The 23,109-nt window shown below is 48.7% G+C and overlaps 2 protein-coding genes across 8 annotated transcripts in view; one reads left to right on the top strand and one right to left on the bottom strand.

The window, feature by feature from the left end:
• Positions 1-15,531, top strand: part of SLA (Src like adaptor) — a 36,846-nt gene extending 21,315 nt beyond the window's left edge. For 3 of the 7 annotated variants that reach the window (XM_044928858.1, XM_006079341.4, XM_044928856.1), the window contains 6 exons: positions 931-1,030; positions 1,869-1,955; positions 5,335-5,438; positions 8,136-8,267; positions 12,444-12,576; positions 13,435-15,531. In XM_044928858.1, the coding sequence (XP_044784793.1) occupies positions 931-1,030; positions 1,869-1,955; positions 5,335-5,438; positions 8,136-8,267; positions 12,444-12,576; positions 13,435-13,651 (773 nt within the window). In that variant the 3' untranslated portion in view covers positions 13,652-15,531. The remainder of the gene's footprint in view (positions 1-930; positions 1,031-1,868; positions 1,956-5,334; positions 5,439-8,135; positions 8,268-12,443; positions 12,577-13,434) is intronic. The other 4 variants (XM_025265560.2, XM_044928857.1, XM_025265556.2 and 1 more) reach the window with 3 other exon arrangements.
• TG (thyroglobulin) overlaps positions 1-23,109 on the bottom strand; it is a 237,052-nt gene that overhangs the window by 82,956 nt on the left and 130,987 nt on the right. The window contains exon 41 of the mRNA XM_006079344.4: positions 21,164-21,366. Coding sequence (XP_006079406.4) covers positions 21,164-21,366 — 203 coding nt within the window. The remainder of the gene's footprint in view (positions 1-21,163; positions 21,367-23,109) is intronic.

Genomic DNA, 23,109 nt, shown 5'->3' with positions numbered 1-23,109 from the left:
TCCTGCCCTCAATCTTTCCCAGCATCAGAGTCTTTTCCAGTTTATAGGATATGCTATTTCCCCAAAGATGTACCCTGATATTACCCTGTAGCTAAGATACCTGAATTATGGCAAGTCACTAAGGCTGTGAAACAAGGCTTTGCTTAGTGACAAAAAGCAAACACACATGCTGTCAGTCTATCTTTAGTCTACAGTAAGCCGTACTAACCTCAGCCAGAACGAACCAAAGAGCACGCTTTCCTTTTCAAAACTGCACCGGAATTACTTTCAACATATGTATGATGAGTACTTCATCTTTTTCCTACCTCCCCACCAGCAAAGGTCCCTGTTAAGTCGATTTCTGACTTGGCACCTGACATTCTATGGGGAATAAGGGATTTGTTGAGTTTCAGAGTTAATAACCTCCTGGTCCTGGTGGGTCCCCAGAACTCATGGGGCCTAACCCCGACACCCCACCTCAATAAGTTGCAGATGTGGAACTCGCAAGCCCCAAGGAGGGTACCTAAAGCCATGGTAATAAGACAGGATGTTTTCACAGCATCTCATCATTCACGGGTGTTGCTATATATTTTCATCTTATCTCACAAAAATCCTGGAAAGAGGAGTTATTAGCCCCATTTTAAAGATGGGGAAATGGAGGCTAGTAGGCATTCCAGGACTTGCCCAGGAGTATATGGATCAGTAGACACCAGGGAACACCCTGGAGTCAGACCTTGCGACCTCAGCTCAAAGACCTCCGCATCCCCATTTCCCAGAGGAAAATGTCCAGGTCAGGGCAAGAATGAGCTGGAGAGTAGGTCACCTGACTCACCATTCCTGAAGAGAGGAGGACCAACTGAAAATTGCTGTTTCAAAACAATCAGCTGCCTTTTGCTGCGAAGTCCCCAGGAGGGTCTCACCTCTGCCCCCACCTTGATTTTGTTTCCCCAGAACTGGACAGTGACTTTCTGGCTGTGCTGAGCGACTACCCGTCTCCTGACATCAGCCCCCCGATATTCCGCCGTGGGGAGAAACTGCGGGTGATTTCTGAGTGAGTGAGCTTTCCAAAACTTTTATGATGCCCCCAAAGAACTCGATGCTGGTGGGAGTTGTTAGATTTTCGCTATGGTTGTCCGGTTCCCCATGGGCCCTGGTCCTGTTGTGAGCTGAGAACTTTGGCCCAAACAGCGGGCCTCCAGGCTTAATCCTCCTGACTGCTGCTGGTGCTCTAAAACTTTCCCTGGCTCCCGGTTGCCCAATGGATAAAACTGAAATTTCTTAACTTGGCTTTTGAGACCCTTTACGATCCAGCTTCTATTTCTTATGTTGGCCTCATCTCCCCCAAACAAGGGCAAAGTTGAGGTTATACATTAATGCAGACTCAGGAAGAGGACTCAGGGATCTAGGGGGAAAAAAAAAACAACAACTTCTGATGATAAACAGAAAAGTATTGCCTTCTGACCTGTTGTCTCTTTTAGATTTGAAAAGGGCTGTAGAAGACATAGGGGCTCTGAGCCCCTTTTATTTAGATCCTCACTGATGTAGACATGTGAAACTTGGTTACATCTCAGGGTCTAATTCAGCAGAGTAAACATTTATTTTTTAAAAAAGCCTCCAACCATGGAAGATAAGCTAGAAACATCAGCTGCTGATCCCTGAAAGGTGGCTATTGCCAGCACATGGGAAGACTTTCTGTTTAGATCAAAATGGGGGGATATACTTAAAACCTAAATTTTCATAGGGAGAAAGTCTAGTTAATGTGGCCAAGGACAGACCTTAAAAAAGGAACATCCCAACACACCTGGGATTAAATCTGGTTACTCTGTTCATTCATTAAATCACTCACCACTTCCCCAGTCACTCTTTTCTATTTGTTCTTATCCTTCTAGTGAAGGAGGCTGGTGGAAAGCCATCTCTCTCAGCACCGGTCGAGAAAGTTACATTCCTGGAATATGCGTGGCCAGAGTTTACCATGGGTGAGTACATTTATAGAACAGCATCAATAAAGCACGATCTCTATGAGAGTGTGGGCTTCCCTGTGGCTCAAACAGTATAGAATCTGCCTGCCATGCAGGAGAACCTGGGTTCAATCCCTGGGTTGGGAAGATCCCCTGGAGAAGGAAAAGGCTACCCACTCCAGTATTCTTACCTGGTGAATTTCATGAACAGAGGAGCCTGGCGGGGTTACAAAAAGTTGGATATGACTGACTAAATTTCATTTCTATGAGAGTGCACAGAGAGATCCCAGCAGGGCACACAGGAAAGGAAGGTGTTAGTTCAGTAGGATCACTTCTAATCTTAGCTCAGTCTCTAAGGACAGACGTGTCCTTGGGTTAACCCTTTCTCTCTCTGAGACTCAATTTCTCCATTAGGAAGATGAATAACGGACCTCGCAGGTATAATGTGATGTTGCTATAGCAATAAGGATTCAGGAACTGTGATCACAAGAGGCAGCAGACGAAAGTCAGCCAATCTGAGGTGCAAATTCAGAGATTGTCACTTAGTGGCTGTATGAGAGTGGGCAAGTATCAGCTTCCTATCCCCAATCATTAAATCGAGATTGTAGTATAGAATGATAGGAATAATGATCTATAGTAATGGGACCAGAGTCTAGGGCTGTTAGGAGAATGAGAGAGGATAACACATAGATTCTTGGAACTGGGCCTGGTGTTACCACCAGTTACTCAGCACATACTGTGGGTGCACGGGCGCTCAGTCACGTCCAGCTCTTAATAAGCCTATGAATGGTAGCCACCAGGTTCCTCCCTCCATGGGATTCTCCAGGCAAGAATACTGGAGTGGGTTGCCATTTTCTCCTCCAGGGGATCTTCCCAACCCAGGAATCAAACTCGTGTCCCCAGAGTCTCCTGCATTATCAGCTGGATTCTCTACCACTGAACCACCTGGGAAAAACCTACTCAATACAGACCAGCCACATTCTTATCAAATCATATCCAACATATGGAGAACATGCTGCCAAAAATGCTTACACACCCACCCTGACAAGTGGAGAAGTCAAGCAGAAAAGAGCCCCTTTAAATAATAAAGCATGCAGATGAGAAAGCAAGATGTTTCTCTCCCCTGTAGTCATACAGAAGAGGCCAAGGGACATGACAGGTGGCCCTGGTGGCCAGCCTACTCCAGCCAGGACAGGTGTGGCTCAGCCTGGCTTCCACTGTGGGGCCTTGGAAAAAAATTCCTCAGCCTCCATGAACCACAGTCTCCTCATCTGTCCAGCTACCAAGGCCAGAACTTGGCATATAGGACAGGAGAAAGGAACTCCACTTTTCACTTGAAGGGTCCAGAAATAACTTCCTTACAGTCAGAGAAAGACTCTGTAAGCCATCTGCTTACTTGGGGAAGCAGAGCAAACTGCCTAAGTTTTTTGAAGCGTGGAACCCAGTGCATTTCATTGAGCGTTACTGATTCTGATGATGAATATCAAGAGTTGTCCCTGTGCTGAGGATGACAAAGCTGAGCAGAGAAGGGGCGGTGGTGGCTATGAGAGTTACGTCCTGAAAGAGACATGAGTCATGTAACTCTGATCAGCTGTGTGTCATTGATCCATCCATGCACTCAGCCATCAGTCATCAGCACCTTCATGCTTAAGAGGCAGTGCTAAATGCCGGCATGAGTAGGGACGGGGGCTGAAGAACCCAGACGAGTAAGATGTAATCCTGACCCTATAGAGTTTCCATTATTACAGGTGCAAACACAGAGCAGGAAGAGGGGGTGCACCATGGTGGTCACGGAATTGGAAAAATGCAGCCCAGTTTAGCAGTGTCCACTGTGGTGTGGGTGCCCAGTTGCTCAGTCGAATTCAATTCTTTGTGACCCCATGGGCTGCAACTGCCAGGCTCCTCTGTCCATGCGATTTCCCAGGCAAGCATACTGGAGTGGGTTGCCATTTCCTACTCCACGGGTGGGTCACTTCAACAAATTACTTAATCACTGACCCTAAGCATCCTCGTCAGTGAGACAGAGAGTATGCTCTTGACCTTAGGGGGCTGATACAAAGGTTGGATTTCAAGTGTGTGACACGGTGTGGGCCCATAATTAGTATTCATGCATGGATGTCGTTATTGCCATTGTTTTATTATCTTCATTTTTATAAGTGGAATTTCATGAAAGGACTTGAAACGATGAACGTTTATCACTTATGCTAAAACAATTTAATATGCCATGCATCACGTAGAACTAAGGGAACAGTTGAAATATTTGGCCAATATGGCATCACCATGACCTTACCAACAAGAGCACTCTTGGAGACCAGCACATAAGTAAAGCGGTATCTGACGTTATGTCTTCGGGTTTCTCACACGCGGCGGGAAGCCTCAGCCAGCCCTGCCAATGGCCTGCGTTCATGCCACGGGGAATATCAAAGGGTGAGAAACAGTGGAGTGTTAAGACTCCCACAACACTCGCTCATCCAGACGTGTGATCAAAAGCCAGGGCCCGTTCACTGAAACCCAGCATCAATTAAGAAGGGATGGACAATTGCTTCTGAATACACTGCAGCCAACTGCTAACTGCGGTTCTGCAAAACCAGTCAGGGCCCTTCACCCCAGAACACAGATTCCTTTGTGCCCCCCAGCTGCTTTCTAAAGCATGTTCAAAGTGCCTGTTCTCCTCTGAAGGTGAACATTCCATTGGAAAGCTGGGCTACAGTATTATAACCGTTTTATTTTTAACAGTGAAGTGAAAAAAAAGGCACAGAAATGCACGGAAATGCATCATGCAATGACAACTGAGTTTAAAAACGTGTTGAAAAGGAGAAAACAGGAGGCAATAGAATGTATGCAGGGTGGGGTGTCAGGTGGTAAAATTAGGCACCGCCATTTCTTTCATTTTCTTTCTTTCTCGTGTTGACTCATTCTTTCATGGCTATATACCAAGCTTAATAACTTGGACACCCAGGTGAGCAAGACAAAACTCCAAACGACAGGCACGGTCCCTGCCCCTGTGGATGAAGGAGCTTAGTCAGAGTACAAGGAACATAGACATTAAATAAACTGCCAAAAAAGGTCCCTTATCATGTTTTAAGATGCTTTTATATAATACGGAATGGGTACCATGCAGCTGGCATTTGAGAAACAGGATGAGAAAGATGCTGTGTGCCTCTCCGTGTCATTATTCAATGTAACACCTGCCTTTCAGTGGGTACTCAGGAACTATTTGAAAGATTAAAAGAATGAATGAATGAGCCATTGATTGCCTTGATCTTTTGTTTGTTTGTTTTTTAAATCCCAACAGTGGGTTTTATGTTAGCTGGACCTGGATCATTTCTGCATCCCTCCTATCTTTTGATGGGGAGGGTACATTCAGGGTACTCATGGCTGTCTTTCTTGTCCCCAGTTGGCTGTTTGAAGGGCTGGGCAGAGACAAGGCTGAGGAGCTGCTGCAGCTGCCAGACACAAAGATCGGCTCGTTCATGATCAGAGAGAGTGAGACCAAGAAAGGTGAGCAGCCTTGAACCCATCCTTCCATGCGGGGGTCAGAAAACAAGCTTTGCTCTGGGCTGACTCATGCATCACCCGGCTCAGGTTCCCTCCCTCCCACGATGCATGCGAATCAACCCATGCGGTGAGCTCCCAGAAGCCCATACACTGGCAGTGTGGCCAGCACCAAAACTGGGGCACTAGAGCCAGGCCGCAGGGAGCTGGTGGGGCACTGGCTCAGGCTCTGACCCGTGCCAGGCCTGGCAGACTACCACTGCAGAATTTCCCAACAGCTGAGAAAAGATGAAAATGCCGGTGGGCAGTGCCCGGGCCAGAGAGGACATGGGCCGCAAAGCTCTGTGACTGGGGCAAGTCATGTACTTCTCTGACCTCAGTTTTCTCATCTGTGAAACGGAGAGAAAACCCCTTCCTTGTGAGATTGTGGTGTGATTCAAATGTAATAATATGTTGTGCTCTCACGACACAGCAGACCTTCACTCTTAGTCCCTGCTGTGCTCTACAATGAAATCAGGCAGCTAAGAGGATTGGGACGAGCAGATTCACCATGGCCTTCACCACTGTAATTCTCATACATCCTACGCACTAAGTAATTCAGTGAAAAAGAAATAGCCGGGCTTTGCCATGGTTCAAGGCAAGAGTCTCCAACTCTAGTTTGGCCTGTATGGATCACTAAGAAGTCACCTCCTCTCTCTAAGCCTCTTTTCCTTTCTCTATAGCATGGGATTAACAATGGGAACGTGTTTGGCAGGTGTCTGGAATAGGTGGTGGTGGTTTAGTTCACTAAGTCGTGTTCAACTCTTACGACCGCATGGACTGTAGCCTGCCAGGCTCCTCTGTCCATGGGATTCTTCAGGCAAGAATACTGGAGTGGGTTGCCATTTCCTCCTCCAGGGGATCTTCCCGACCCAGGGATCAAACCCAGGTCTCGTACATTACAGGCAGATTCTTTACCAACTGAGCTACAAGGGAAGCCCTACAAGGGAAGTCTGGAATAGAGTATGCATAAACTCACAGAAGCCAAACATTAATAGCTGGGGGTTACTCAGACTAACTGAGAATTAATATTAACTTCTTGAATATAGAAAATAGCTCCAAGATCTCAGCCTGTTTCCTGTACACCCACCATCAAAGAAGAGAAAATGTGGTTTCTGAGACTGTCTGCCATGTGCTTATTAAGCACCAGAGCTACCTGGTACTGGATGGAGCCTTCCAGTAAAATGAGCGTCAGCTTTCCTCTGGGGAAGCAGGGACCTTCTGTGTGATATAATGAAGAATCCAGGACCAACCTTTTTTTTAAAAAAACCTAAATATGCAGGGTGAGAGCAAAAGCAAAGCAGAGGCAAAACTTCCTGTGCAGGTCCCAGGGGGTCTCCTGAGGCAGGAGACCCAGGCCCAGGCAGGGTCAGGGGGTGGGGGGGGAAGGACCCCAAGTGTAGCTGCCAGAGCTGATCTAAGAATAGACTGAGCGGCAGCCTGGGTGAGGGCGGCAGGCTCTGCTCCCTCGGGCATGCAAAGTTCTCGTAAGTTTCCACCTGCAGCCCTTGAGCTGCTGCTGTCCTGTTGCCATTACCGGAAGACACACGCTGAACTGATGCAGAGGGCGGGCCTGGGAGAGCAAGGGATGCTGGCCACTAGAGAGGCCTGCTCCAGGAGGACAAAGGTCCCACCCGCCTCGGGGCGGCCACTCCTGAGCTGCGTGCCTCCAGCCATCCCACTGCTTGCCCTGAGTCTCAGTTTCTCCAGCTGTAACAGTATCTGAGGACAATACCTCCCAGGGTCTTTCTGAGAATCAACAGAGAGGTTGCTATGAAATAGCTCAGCCCCTGACCCAGCATATGCAAGCCAAAACAGTACACGCAGTGTCCCTCCCCACTCACTGCCTTGTGAGTCTTTTCCCTCCCGGAAGACAGAGCAAGGAGGACCCCTGTGTGTGTGTGTGTGTGTGTGTGTGAGACTCAGTCGTGTCCGACTCTTTGCAACCCCGTGGACTGTATCCCACCAGGCTTCTCTGTCCATGGAAATCTCCAGGCAAGAATACTGGAGTGGGTTGCTATTTCCTACTCCAGGGGATCTTCCCAATCCAGGGAATGAACCCACATCTAATGCACTGCAGGCAGATTCTTTACCATCTGAGCCACCAGGGAAGCCCAAGAACCCTTACACATGACCTAAGCCCAGTTCTCTCACTTTCCATTTGAAGAAATGGAGGCTAAGAGAGGTGCAGACACTCACCCAACGTTCTACTCCATGATCCCAATGGGCGGGGTTCCATCCCTACTCAGGGAACTAGATCCCACATAACACAACTTAAGAGTTTGCATGCTACAACTTAAAAAAAAAAAAAAAAAGATCCTGCATGCTGCATCAAAGATCAAAGATCCCATGAGCCACAACTGAGACTCAGTGCAGCCAGATAAAATAAATACATGAATATTTTTGAAAAGAAATTTTAAAAAGAAAAGAGCATTGCAGTATGGTTAATGCAACTGGACTGCTCAAATACCACATTCCTGGAGATTCTAAAGAGTGAGCTACATCCAAACAGATGAGGCTCGAGCAGTTGTTGCTCAAAACACAAGAGCATGTGTCTGGGTACCATGGTCGTATCACAAGGCTGAGAAGGTCTCTCCGCCTCCGCGGTGGTGGGCTCCTTAGCTGGTGGCCCTGGGGTGATGAGCTGTCCTCCACTCCCTGCAGGTTTTTATTCCCTCTCAGTGAGACACCGGCAGGTAAAACATTACCGAATCTTCCGTCTGCCAAACAACTGGTATTACATTTCCCCGAGGCTCACCTTCCAGTGCCTGGAGGACCTGGTGAATCACTATTCCGGTAAGAAACACTCCATCAAGACCTTCGCGTGACATCTCTCTTGGCTCACTGCCTCCCCCCGCCCAACCCCAACTCCAGGCACTCAGTCCAGGCTGCTCCCCTAGACCCGCCTGCTGATTTACTTTGCTCTCTTGTTCATCCTGCCTTCTTCAAATGCTCTTTTCTCGGTAATTCAGACTGCAAATTTCAGGCTAAAACAGACTGAATGTGAATGCTAAGTAAGTAAAACCCAGCCAACCTCAACTTCACCCTCTCTCTGCCTGTAAGAGAAATGAATCAGGACGCCCCTACAGTCAAAACCACAGATGGTCTGCACTTCCTTAAGTGGGTTGCACACTTGGGCCTCTGGGGCTTGGCTCTGAAATGCCCTTCATTTCCCCCTTTCTGCATGTCAAAGTCCTCATCGACCTCCAAGGCCCACAGGAAGCCAGCTCTGTGATGAAGCCCTCGGAGGTAGAAGACGAATGGCCTGTTTTTTCTCTGCTCCCCTGGCACGCCAGGTGTTTTTCTCCCTAGAATTCTGGGCGTTCCGCCTGGTGACCTAGTTAAGGGTCTACTAGTCTGTGTTTCTCAACAAGCTCTTAGAAACCAGGGATTATACTTCATTCATCTGACTGTCCTTCCTGGGCCCAGGAGACAGGTCCAAGCGTGCCATGCTGACCGGAGCATCCTCCAAGACGGCGGATGCAGAGTGGGGTTTGATGGAGGTGACGGGTGTACTGCATAGAGTCAGAAGAGGAACTGTGAGTTAGACCGACCTGAACGCCAGGTCAGGAGTTAAGAGTTTCACCCTATGGAAAAGGGAGAAATGGTATTAAAAAAAAAAAAAAAAAAAGTGGCTACATTTCTAAAAGCTGGCTCTGAAACCACCTTGTGTTCAGATCCCACATCTGGGCAACCTTGGGCTGGCGGTTCACCTTTGAGCCCATTCCTCTCTGTGTCAGGGAGACGCCAAGTGTTCCAACCTTGAAGACACGGTGAGAGTTCACCGAGTTAGCGCAGGGAAAGTGCAGATGAGAGCACCCCGGACATAAATGTGGGCTCCTGCTAGCGAGGCACCGTGCGAGCCGCTGTTCCCTGACGGGGAGGGCGCCCTCCTCCCCGCTTCTGCCATGCTAGAAAGGAAGACAGAAGCCGCTTTCACCGCACAAGCATCTTCCCCCTTCCACGATCTGGACGTCTGAACCCATGCCCTGGATTCTTTAGGATGTGTGATCCTAAAGGGCCTTTCAAGGTGAAAGGAGGCATCCACGGCGCTGGGTTACCACACCTGGCCTGTGAGAAGGGCAGGTCAGGAAGAAGGAACGGTCACTCCGGAGGCCCTCGGGCAAACTTGCCTCTGGGGTCCATGAGTTCTTGGGTGAAGACCTCCACCTTGTGGAGCCTACTCCGCTGTTCACGGAAGGTGGATGAGAGCGCCCCACCTACAGGTGGTTGCCACGATTCTTGAATGTGATAGCTCACGCAACGTGTCTATCTGAGCTTGGCACATGGCGGGCGCAAAACAAATGATAGAGCAAATACTACTCCCACGACACCTGAACACCTAGCAGCTCAGCTAAAAATGAAAGAGGAAGGGAGTCCTGGAAGCAGTCAGCTTTTACTGATCACGAGTAGAAGTTGGTCGTGGTATTTGGCTTTTAATAAGAATCATCTGAGAGGTGTGGCAACCATAAGTTTTGCATAGACAAAAGCAAACATGAAAAGGATGCTGGCCCGGCAGAGATGTTTACAGAGCAGGAGGTCCACGAGGCTTTCCTGCCATGAACCCCCGAGGATCGCACGGCAGCACAGAAGCGTGCCCTCCGAAAACGTGCCCCGGCTCACTGCACCAGCACAGGGGTCAAAGCCGGCAGTCCCCTCTGCGAGTGACTGAAAAGGGTCTGGGGCCCTGCAAGGCTTCCAGTACCTTCAGGACCCCATGGTGGGAGTAACGTGGCCAATTTACATCCCACCACGTTCTTCCTAAACGTGCAGAATCTGAGAAAGCATGTACTCAGGGGTGTGAACAGACTTGTTTCATGAGTTACTTGTATTTATTATCCCAGTGCTTTTGGGCAAATTATTTAATACCTTAATAATTATTCAATTCTATTATTATTCAAATTTGCTATTATTGAATTTAATAATTTTGGAGCCTCAGTTTCTGTATCTGAAAGTGTCAATCGTTTAGTCATATCCGACTCTTCGCAACCCCATAGACTGTAGCCCGCCAGGCTTCTCTGTCCATGGGATTCTCCAGGCAAGGATACTGGAATGGGTGGCCATTCCCTTCTCCAGGGGATCTTTGTGACCCAAGGATAGAATCTGGGTCTCCTGAATTATAGGCGGATTCTTTACCATCGTCGGGTGTCCTTGCTAAAGAACAAAGGGGAATTGTAGCTGAAGAATCAAGTCAGAGAACGATGGTCAATAATGCTTCAGTAAGGCTCTAATAATTTTGGAGCCTCAGTTTTCGCATCTATAAAATGGGGATTAAAATGCCTCTTACAGGATTATCATTAGGATCAAAAAAAAAAAAATCATGCCTGTGACTGGCTGTGACCTTGAGCTCATGACTTGACCCCAAGGTCTTTGGCTTCTTCATTCCCGGGTACACAGTACTAACAGCCAGAGCAGTTCAGGGCTCCCTGAACTGACAGCTGCCAGGCTCACTCAGCATGGGGCTGAGGTTACGTGCTCAGAAGTGCCAGTTCTCTTCTTTGCCAAAATGTATGTCTCATCCTAAGCATTAACCTTTGTAAGGAAGGTGCCCTCTACCGCTGCTGGTTTCTTTCACCTTTGTGTCTGACTTGGTGTTCTTCGCCTCCTGACCTGTGAGGTCGTTTCAATTTCCAGCCCGTGACAGGTAATTATTTCAGGTTCACATCCAGTTAAGCTCCCTGTAACCTCAGGGTCCAATCTTACATTCCTCAGTGCGCGCCAGCGTGGGTGGACATCTGAGTCCACAGTGAAAGTCACGTGGACGCGAAGCATTAACTGACCGTCGCTCTCTGACTTGATTCTTTAGCTACAATTCCCCTTTGTTCTTTAGCAAGGACACCCCAAGAGCTCCATCAATGTGATGGAGACAGAGCCCAGCAGAGGGGTGCTGTGCTTCCTAAACCCTGGTGATGGTCGGTCTTGAAGCTGGCATGGCTGCATCCGGGCAGACACTTCATCTCCCATTCGACATGAGACCCACTGGGCTCTCTATCCTCAGTAGGGCCACAGAGAATCTCCTGCATCTGTGAGAACATCTGAGCACTGCAGGCTCAAGAGTATCTCATGATGACATGGGCTAGGGGAAGGCTTTGAAGAGGTAGAGGCTCTATCTTAAAGCTCCTAGAGAGATGGGGGACCCTGGAAGCTTAAGTAGGAGCTATTAACAGGAGGATAAAAGGAAAGGATTTATTTAATTTTCATCCTCTTTGTGGTTGAGTATCTAGGGGGTAGAGAAGAGAGAAGTTTCTTTTTTGTCTTTGTCCATTTTCTTCTCGATTTTGCCTTTTACTTTTCTGTTTTTCGCCTCCTATTTCTGTATCTTTCGTCCTTTTTGGTCAGTCTTCGCTTCTTCCCCTCCTTTCCTGTCTACCTAATTCCCTCCTTCTCTCTTAGTCTTCCTTCCAGCCTTCCTCCTTTCTCTCTCCTTTCCTTTCTGTCTTCTTCCCTTATTTCCTTTATCTCTCTTCCTTCCTACAGAGGCATCAGCCCCACCCGAGCTATATGGACCCCGTTCTGTGTGCCGGGGGGACGCAGCAGTGCACGTAGCCCCCCAGCACACAGGAGGCTGCCCCCAAAGCTGATGGCCCGGCACCTTGGTGGGAAACCCCTGAGTGTGGGGTCTCCCTCACACAGGCACTCTGCCAGCTGTTCTCACGTGTCAGCTCCATCCTCTCATCCAACAGTAGACGATTCAGGTTCAGAGAGGGTCCAGGTGATGCGCTATCTGGGCGGAGCTGGAACCCTACCCCAAGTCTGGCGGATTCTGGGTCCTAAAGTCTACTCTTGCCTTGTGTCAAGCTAAGCACAGTGTGCACTTGGGGCATATTGAGATGTCTTCAACAGCTGCGCACATGGTTCTCAGCCCCTCACAAATCTCAGCCTCAGTTTCCCCTCATGAACATCCAGGGCCCCGCAGCACGCACTGGCCGGGGCATCTCAGAGCCGCTGACCAGTTCTCTGCTTTCTCCTCAGAGGTGGCCGACGGCCTCTGCTGTGTGCTGACCACGCCCTGCCTCACTCAGACGGCGGCAGCCCCAGCAGTGAGGGCCTCCGACTCACCCATCACCCTGCGCCAGAAGACCTTCGACTGGAGGAGGGCAATAAGGTGTGTGTGTGTGTGTGTGTCCTCCATGAATGTATAAGCCCCAAACCAGCACGTGAGCCCAGCACATAAAAACTGTGGCCTGTTCCCACCAGCCTTGCTACCCCCTTGCTCTGAGCAGGTACAGACCCCAGGAATCCCAATGTCCCTGGGAGACTGGCCTGTCTCAGCTCCCACACCCTGGGTGGCACGGTCCCAGCAACTCCCCACCACGGCCTCAGTAACCCCAGTTCTGCACACATTCATTCAGCACTCCTTCAGTGTCAGTTGAATATTTTCTAGCTGAATGATACCACCTTGCGCTTTTCTAATTGTTAGTATCCTAGAGAGCAACACACAGATCAATCTCGTGTAAATTTAATATTGTTGTAAACTCAGTAGTGAAGCTTAAACCCACCAGCAAAATCCTAAAGTGACTTCATGCTTTAAGGGGGAAAAAAAATCTTCCTTTATTTGCTCTGATTGTCAGCTATTGCATTTAAAGGGTATATGTAAGTGGGGACTGGTGGGTTACCTTACTAATTAAATAATGATCCAGACATCCCACTGGTAAATTCAAAGAAAATCAGTGATCAGAACTGCCTAGGAAATAAAACAGCTGTTCCTTGTAAATTATCATGAAGAAAGATTCATTAAAATGTACAGCTGGAAGTTTTAGCCATCCAAGGAAACAGTGGCTCAGAGAGGTCAAGTGATTTCTCCAAAATTACACAGCCACAGATGGAAGAAGCAGAATTAGAACAAGTTCGATACACATTAACTAGGCTCTTCATTTGTTTTTCTTCCTTTTCTTATTCTCTTGTGCTCATCCCGCTCCATCCTCTGCTTTGCCCCTTTCTCTGTCCACTGTCCACCCACCAGCAGACAGCAAGAGGACTCGGAGGGGGCAGAGAGCCCGGTCGCCGTGGATGAGTCCCTTTTCAGCTACGGCCTTCGGGAAAGCATCGCCTCATACCTGTCCCTGACGGGAGATGACAGCGCCTCCTTCGACCGGAAGAAGAAAAGCGCGTCCCTGATGTACAGCGGGAGCAAAAGGAAGAGCTCTTTCTTCTCGTCACCACCGTACTTTGAAGACTAGCTAGAGAACAGACACCATGGTGTTTGCCCAAAAGAACAGAGGTTATGACTGTCACCTGGCATCCTGCACAGAGGCACATGGTCCCTGGGGAAACTCGCGTCTTCCAGAAGCCAAGAGAAGCCACGTGGAGAACTGAACTCTCATCTTCTGTATCCACATCATGACAAAGGGAACCCCTCCCTGGTGTCTGATCAGGCACACTGCAAAACGTTGACTCCTGGCATCTTCGTGCAAGGGGGTCGGAAGAGCCCTGTGTGTGTGGGTGTGTGTGTGGGTGTGTGTGGGTGTGTGTGTGTGTGCACGCACACGCTATGTCTGTGCAAAAGACAAAGATGCTCTCTCACAAGAAAGTGCACTGGTGCCGATCTCCAGCACACCGCCCAGCTAGGCTTCCTCTGAGGCCACTAGAGAAAATTTCTGAATGAGAAAAGCCTGAGAAGAAAATGAGCCAGAAGTTACAGCCTGGCAGACAATCTGGGTTTGCAAATCGATCCCTTGCACTGAACTTTTGAAACCCATCTGTAAAGAGAGACCTCTGGGCTGCAGCTCCTCTCTTTCTAAGGGAGCTCAGTGACACTAAACGCTGACCTTATGACCTTCCTTATGAGCCCCCAGTCGGAAGATCCCTTTGGGCTTCTAGCTCCAAAACTACGTGTGTAGAAGTCAGACGACTTCCCTACTTATGCAGAGACAAGGGGAAATGGGAGAGGAGGTGGCTGCCAACAGGGAAAGCACAAGGGCGGGCCTGGGACTCAGCATGATTTCACAACGTCACCAACCATGACTCACAGCACAGAAAGGGCTTCTCTGGGATGCTGAGGGTCTTGCCTATCTTAATGCAGCTGTTATTCATTCGTGATTACCAGAAGAGGCACTGTGTTAAGTCCTGTGTAGGTATCAGGTATCAGGCCCAGCAGTATAGACAGGAAGAAAATATTTGTATAGACAAATATTGTGGAAGTAGTGTGCTGTGATAAGTCGCTTCTGTCATGTCTGACTCTTTGTGGCCCCATGGACTGTTGCCTGCCAGGCTCCTCTGTCCATGGGATGCTCCAGGCAAGTATACTGGAGTGGATCGCCATGTCCTCCTGGGACTGGGTGACCAGGAGTTCATGTCTCAGCTGGATCCTTAAGTAGTGGAAGGGCTGGCTGGACTGGATAAGTAAGAATGGTTGGATTTTTTGAAAAAAGGAACTTAATAAGTTCTAAAGAAATCATCCATCCAGTATCTTCTTCTAAAAAGAGTCTGTCAGCCACATGAACAAAAATGCTAAGCTCCAGAAAAGAGGGGAACCAGAGTGGCTTAATTCTATCAAACAGAATTTTAAGAGATGAGAGAGAAAACACCACAAATTTCTGGACAAGGAGAAGCGATTCTCTCCAGATCCTGTTAGGAAGGGGTTGCAGTTGCCTCTAGGACCTGTTTCCCCGCCGTTGCAAAGGGGTTCCGGGAGCGGAGGGGTGCTGCTGATAGGAAAAGTCTGTCTGTTCAGCATATGCATTCCGGCCGTCTGAGATCACTGCCCTGGTGGTGTGTGCACATGCGTTTACACGATTTTCTGTATCATCGGATTCCAGAGTGTTTATCCAAGAGGACGTTTGTGGTTTCCTCAACACTCCCCACAGGCTATTTCTAAAGGGCCGGCCGATGTATGGGAAATGAATGTCTCTGGGGACGCCAACTCCCACCTCCTCGCCAATGGCAGATGTGTGTACTGCGTCTTCTGTATTGTTTTCCGTTGTAACCAACGAATGGTTGGAACATTTGGGGAGGACTCGGCGGGGCGGGGCAGGGGCAGGTTTCAAATGGGAAGCATTACATTTTGCTAAATCATGTATTTATTCCTGATTAAAATAAGCCTAATAAATATTTAATTCTCGGGGACTCCCCTGGCAGTCCAGTGGTTGAGACTTCGCCTTCCAATGTACTGGGGGGGGATGTGATCCCAGGTCAATGGGCCAAGGCCCCACAAGCCTCACGGCCAAAACATAAAACAGAAATGTGTTTTAACAAACTCAACAAGGACTTTAAAAGTGGCCCACATGAAGAAATATTTAATTCTTGGCATGCTGGGGAGAGGTTCCTGGGTGAGGCGGCTGGGTGGTTAGTTCAGAGGCTCTGTGGGTTGAGATTTTTTAAAGAAACTTGCAGCTGGAGAGAGAGGAGACCAGGGAACACAAGAGGAAGCCACACTGGTTAGTGTATCGGCATCTCCTTGAGGTGCAGTCATAAGAAAACAGGGTTTGGTGACTTCTGAGGCTGTCTCATCCGACTTGGGGCTGGACATCCAAGATCCAGGGCGATAACAACTTCTTAGTGATTATTACGAAAGTTTGGTCTCGCCTAGACACTCCTGCATGTTACTTGTGATAACTCCGCAATTTGTTCTTCCAAGAATCCTTCCACAGATATGTTTTTGTACACCAACTAGATACCAGACACTGTTCTAGGGGCTGCGACCATTGCAGTGAAACCAGAAGAGGACCCTGCAAGCAAGCAGGGGGCAGGCGGTGTCCTTCCCAACCTAAGTCCCCAGGGGAGGCTCTCCTCTCCTTGTGTCCCCTCCCTTCTGCCTGAAGTTCCAGACCCAGCCCCTCAGATGACAGCAAGACCCTAGGATGACAGAGAAACACATAGAAGGAATGTGGCCCCGGAGAAATCATGAGCTATCTGGACTCCCTGCCTGGGAAAATGTTACGGGAAAGAGAAAAAAGAAACTCACTTGGTATTTAAGCTGCTTTCATGATGGGTCTCCTTATTAAAGCAGTTGAGCATTTGCTTCAAAGTGCAGAGAAATAAAAGGGCTTCCCAGTTAGCTCAGTGGTAAAGAATCCACCTGCCAATGCAGGAGACTTGAATTCTATCCCTGGGTCGGGAAGATCCCCTAGAATAGGAAATGGCAACCCACTCCAGTATTCTTGCCTGGAAAATCCCATGGACAGAAGTACCTGGTAGGTTACAGTCCATGGGGTTGCAGAGAGTCAGAAATGACTGAATGACTGAGCACACACACTCTCACACAGAAATAAACCTGATTTGCAGATAGTGAGATAACTTTGTAAAAATCCAATGGACCCAGCAGACAAAGTATTAGAGATGATAAGAAGGCTGAGCAGATGCAGAACCAACTTAGTTCCCAAAACCCATGTTTACCAACTGGAGAGTAACACAGAAAACACAAAACCACTTAGGAAGGGTCTTGCCTCACAGCAAGTTTGCAAAGCTTTTATGGAGAAAAGTTCAAAACTCTATGAAAAGATAAGGAGACAAAAATACTACGGGCCTGGTTATAGGGTTAAGCTGATATAAGAACATCCTAAAAACATATTTTGCCAAAATGATTTGAAAAAGTACATGAAACTACTGTCCAATTCCCATCAGGAATATTTTTTAAAATCAGTGAACTTATTCTGGCTTCCTGGGTAGCTCAGTGGTAAAGAACCCACCTGCAAGTACAGGAGACACAGTTTCAATCCCTGGGTCCGGAAGATCCCCTGGAGAAGGAAACGGCAACCCACTCCAATATTCTTCCCTGGGAAATCCCATGGACAGAGGAGCCTGGCGGGCTACAGTCCGTGGGGTCTCAAAGAGTCGTATGTGACTTAGTGGCTGAACAAAAACAACATTAAAATGTATCCCAACATATATACAGAAGCATCAAAGCCCATGAATAGACAGGCCAATTTTGCCTAAGAGAAGTAGTAGGGTGGGTGAGTGCTCCTAAGAGGTTCATGTGGAAACAGGAGAAAACAGCGTTCTGGACCTAAAACACCATCTCCCTCGCACTGCCCCCAGATGGCTTAATGGACTCAGCGTGGTCTTAGATGCCCTCTTTGAACCAGGAGCTGAGCTAAGTGTTAAGGCCGTACTAAGGAGATGAATCCTATACCCAACCAAGCCTACAGTCACAGTAGAAATGGAATAAGCTGTGCTAGAAAACATGACAAGCACGTAAAATAAATCAGAATTCCTAAAAGTTACCAAGCAGAAGTCTCTTCACCACAGTGAGATTCTTTCTGTTTTAGAGATGGAGAAAGGCTCCGAGGTCCCATCCAGCTGAGCCCTAAAGATGGAGTGAGTTTCCAGGTGGAAAACAGGACGTGCTGACCACAGACCAGCGTGGAAAAGATCTAGAGGAAGGCATGGCATTTTCTAGGAATGGTGGCGGAGCTGGTGAACCTGGACTGCAGGGTTTGTGTGGGAAAGGAGAGAGGAAAATTTAGTGTGAGGCCAACTCCCGGGGCCTGGAGCTCACTCTGAGGAATGTAGAATTGGGGCAATGTTGTAGGAAAGCCATGGAAACTTTTTCTAAGTCCTGTAAATCACAGCGTGGAGGACACGACCTCTTCTACCTTCTCTTAAAACTGGCCAAGGGGTCAATGCCACAGAATTCAGGCTTGCAACATGGCCTCCCCTTCCTTCTTCAACCTTCCACGAGGATAGGCGAAACCTCCCACCTCCCGACCTGCTTTTGTTTGGAATTGCCTTTGCTTGGCATTGGACATGGGGAACTGGGTTTCTTAAGTTCCCACAGGGTGTAGCACACTTACAAACCTTATATCATGACTCCTCTAATCCTCAGAAAACAGAATTAATCACACCCATTTTATCCATGAAGCAGGTGAAGTAAAGGGTTTCACCCAAGGCCAGCATCTTAATGCAAGCTTGTCTGATTCTAGGCTCTTTGACACACTGAGACCCTGAACACGTCCCAGGCTCCTGGAGAAACATTCTCACAGGATTCGGCTTCACAGGTTCCAGCCCCTAACGCAGTGCTTTCTTGACTGTGTGTTCTTTAGCAGGTCACTAAACATCTCTGAGCCTTGGCTTTCTCATGTCTAGATTAGAAACAAAATAAATGTCCCTTGCAAATCAATGTCAGGAACCTATGAGATCATGTATTGAAATGGATTTATGGCCCCACACACGCTAAACAAATACATATAAGCTATTAATTATCATGGGAGTCTGTCTCGTTCAAATTTCAATAGTTCTGGCCCCAAGCTTTGCAGAAAGAGTGAAGATTTTATCCAAGAATATATCACCACCTCACTTTCATTCCTCCAAACATCTGTTGGTAGAGAGCACGTTGAAGGAACTGCTAATATATTGAAGTATTTTAGTTCTCTCAGTTCCAAATAATTTCACACGCGTCCCAAAGACTGCGGGGACCAGTTGTAAAAGCTGTCTCTAAATGACTAAAACAGAAGGAGGATTTATTTTTAAATACACTACCATTTGTTAAAACAGATTCGTTTTTTGAAATTCCCCAAACATCTAAACCCTCCAGAACTTTTAAAAGGAAAATTCTGCCTTCTGGGCCTACTGGAAGGTATTTCTGGTGTCCTCTGGGTCCCCTCGAGTGTCTGGTTTCTGACAGGGCCCTGGGGGGAATCCCTTTGGGATCAACTCAAAGTCAGGAAGGTCTGCTTTCAACCCAGAAACTGCAAGATGTTTGTGCTCAGGTCTCCTGCCACTCAGATGGACCCCATATGGAGGGACAGACTGAAGACCACCCGAGGCGAAGGACAAGAAACACAAAAATGAGGTGGGAGGAAGGGAAGCGGGCCTGCCTGTGGGTCCCCGGACGCACAGCGTCGCTCCCCCACCCAGGTTTGCGAGCCAGCCCCTTCACTGGCTGTCAGTCGCGAGCATCAGCCATAAGACAGCAGTGCTGGGTGCCCCGGGCCCTGTGGAGAGCTGGGCACTGCTGGGCCCTGCTGGCCTGGAGTTGACAGTCTGTGGGACAGACACACATGGCAGGAAGAGCAATTCTGCGCTGGTGGGGAAGCAGGAGAAAGGCTGGATGAGATTTACAGGTGGCAGCGGCCATAGGAAGGGGGTCCGACCCGAGGCTGGAAAGTCTGGAAGGGGTCCCTGAAAGACGACTAGGTCAGGAAAGAGAACGACGGGAGGAAAGCACTTCGGGCAGAGGAGAGCACCTGGACAGACTTCTCAGTGAATTCTAGAAGGCTCCGTGGCTGCCAGAGATAGAGAAAGCGGCAGGAGGCACTGCTCCCTCTCAGGGCAGAGACGATGCCCATCCAGCCTCAACTGTGCGCTCTGAACTGGCACTTCTCTACCCTCCTCGTGGTCATGGGTTTGGACCCCAGGAAGGCTGGACAGAGCTGGGTGTGGTTTGATGGCCTTAGAATCGCCAGCTGGTCATGTCACTGGCCCTGACGGTTCTCCATTGCTCTTTCCTTTGTGTCACTTAACAGTCTCTTCACTGCTTTCTTCTCCTCCAGCACTGCCCGCTTACATGCATCCTCCACCAAGCTCTACAAGTCTGACCCTTCGATGGTAAGAGTGTTCACAGTAGCACTATTGCCAGTAGCCAAAAGGGGGAAGCAACTCAGATGTCCATCAGCAGACGAATGGATCAACAAAGCATGGTGTACACACACAATGCAATATCACTCAGCCTTAAAAATAAATGAAATTCTGATGCATGCTTCAACATGGATGAACCTTGAGGACGTTATGCTAAGTGAAATAAGCCGGTTACAACAGGACAGAGCTCATAGGATTCCACTAACATGAGATAAATTCGTATTAGAGTGGGCAAATTCACAGAAGACAGAAAGTAGAAGAGACGTTACCAGGGGCTGGGAGGAAAGGAGAGTGGGGAGATATGCTTAATAGGTGCAGAGTCTCTGTTTGGAGTGATGCTGACGATTAACACTGATGGTCACACAATGTTGTGAATGTACTTAATGCCAGTGAATGGTATGCTTAGTAATGGTTAAGATGGGAAACCAAACCAGCAAACAAACAAAAGCTGTCAACGGCTCACATACACTCAGGATAAAACCCAAGGTGTTCGGTGCTGTCTGGCTGCTCTCTGCCTCCCAGCCTCCACTCCATGGTCCAGGCAGACTCTGCCCTCCAGCCGCACTGCATGATGGGCAGATCCCAGTGAGGACTCTGGTTGCGTGCCAGTACAGCCTGCAGCATCAGCATGCACAGTCCCTCTCCCAGGGCACGCCCTCCTCCCTGAGCTTGGTGGGGGGCTTCTCTCTGAGCTGCAGTAAGACTCTTTTTTAAACAGCTGCTTTAAGTGTCTGTCCCCTCTCTCTCAAGTAAACTACAAGCTTCCTGAAAACTAGGGCACAGATCATGTAGTAAGGTATTTCCAACAATGAGCATAGTACCTGGCACCAGTTGGACATTCAGTAAAATTAGAAGCTAATCCGAACAGCCAACAGAGCTTATGCTGTGGTTAACAGGTAGTTTCCTCCATCATAGTTATTCCATCCCTATCATTATCATATCACCATCATCATTATTTTCACCACCTTCATCATCATCATCATCATCATTAACACTACCCTGTCTACATGATTAGTACTTAAGCTACAAGTAACATCCTGGCTCATGTATGCATAGAAAGATGGCCATGGGCAGGACACCAATTCAGAACAAAGGAAAAAGGAAATCCAAGCAATCGAAGTCAGGTGGGGAAGGAAGGACCACCTTCAGCAAGACCAAAGACGGAGTGGGCAGCTCACCATCAGCACAGCTCTCCGGAAGAGTCTGGAGTTGGCGGCCCTGGTGGTTACAAGGTGGATGCTGGCCACGTCGGCTCCGCCACGGTCTGCTGCCAGGGTCACGCGCCGAGGGTCCCCACCAAATGCTCGGATGTGGGTCTGCACCCAGGTCAGAGCCACCACCTGGTCCAGCAGCCCCCAGTTGCCGCTCAGCTCGCTGGACCCTTAAGAAAGAGGAAAGCCTTTAACCCTCTGGGATCCTGTACCCTGGATGCAGCCAATCAGGCATGTGGTGCCTGTGGGGGACCTAGACTCCTGTCCACCCAGGTCAGGATTGTGGTTTCTCAATATGGTGGGAGAGCCTGGGCTCCAGAATCAGGCCCCTCCAGCTGGGATTGTCCCATTAGCCTTTTCCAACTAGGAGACCATGGACATGTCCCTCCACGTCTGTGGACTAAGGCTTCCCCATCCTAGAAGGGGTGGCTCCTCAGATGAGAGGCAGCGCATGTTCCGAGCCCCATCTTGGCACATCCGGGGAAAAGGAGATGAGCTTCCTGCCCTGGATCCTCCCTGACTGCCCCTGACTCTCTATGTCTCTTCCCCATGACAAAGGCCAGGCCAGCCTGAGCTATCGGTCTCACCCCTTCCCACCACCTTCCATGACCTTCAGCAGCACCCAGTAGAGCTGATCTTTTTTTTCATATAATTCAGGAAATATTTTGTTTTTTAGATTTTTTTTGATGACTATGTTTAGAGTCTTTATTGAATTTTTTGCAATATTGCTTCTGTTGTATATTTTGACTTCCTGGCTGCAAGGCATGTTAGCTCCCTGACAAGGAATTTAACCTGCACTTCCTGCATTGGAAGGTGAAGTTTTAACCACTGGACCATCAGGGAAGTCCCCAGTAAATATTTACTGAAAGCTCAGTACTTTTTGAAAATGGAATGATTCGGACACAGAAAAATACACAGCTAGAGCATTCTTCTCCTTGGCATTTGAGATACTCTATACCCAGGCCCCATGGCCATCTTCTGAATTGAGTGGACCCTCCTTAGTCTACACCACTAAGGACCCTGGAGCACCAGGCCAGTCCTGGTCTGAGCCGAGGCTCACGCCCTTCTTCTCTGGCAGACCCTTGGCTTCAACCACCGCCTACGTGTGGCTGACTCTCAGGATGACGTCGCTGCCCAGAGCACTCTCCAGGCCCAGGTCCCTCAAATGCCTCCAGGAAGCTGTCTCACGGGCACCTCAGGTCCATTCAATCCCAAAAAGAATCAATTCTAAGTCTCTTGAGCGCCCCGCCAGCAGCTTCTCCTGTTTCTTACCTTCTCCCTCAAACCCAGCCATACCCACCCACTCCTCTCCTGCACAAGCTTGTGGGTCTTCCCGGACTCCTCTTTCAGCATCATCCCCTCTTCCCCCTTCCCCTGGTGCGGTGAGTGCTCCCCCACTGATCTCTGCCCCGTCTCTTCTAGAGCTGTTCACTGGCCTCCTGTATCGGCACACTCCTCCCGCCCCTGAATTCTCCGTGTGCATCCAGAGTGATCTTCTAAATTGTAATTTTGATTATCTCTCTCTCTGAGACACACACACACACACAACAATGTACACACACCCCCCAATGTACACAGACACCAGTGTATACACACACACACCAGTGTACACACATATACTAGTGTACACACACCAAGGTACACACACACACAAGAAAGTACACACACACAAACACACACACCAGTGTATACACACACATATACAAACACAATCAATGTACACACACACACACACACACCCACAATCAATGTACACACACACACACACACACACACACCCTGCCCCATCCTATGTAAAGTCTCCCATCTCATCTCATGGTCCTTCGGGCACCATTTCTTCTCGTGCATTCCAAGCCCCCCAGGACCTGGTCATCCTCCTCTCAGGGCACATCTCCCTTTGTCTCCCCCTGTCC

This window comes from Bubalus bubalis, chromosome 15 (assembly GCF_019923935.1).
Source record: "Bubalus bubalis isolate 160015118507 breed Murrah chromosome 15, NDDB_SH_1, whole genome shotgun sequence".
In the NCBI taxonomy this organism is placed as follows: Eukaryota; Metazoa; Chordata; class Mammalia; order Artiodactyla; family Bovidae; genus Bubalus; species Bubalus bubalis.
Note: the sequence above shows the minus strand (reverse complement) of the source record. Positions and strands in the feature narration are given on the sequence as shown.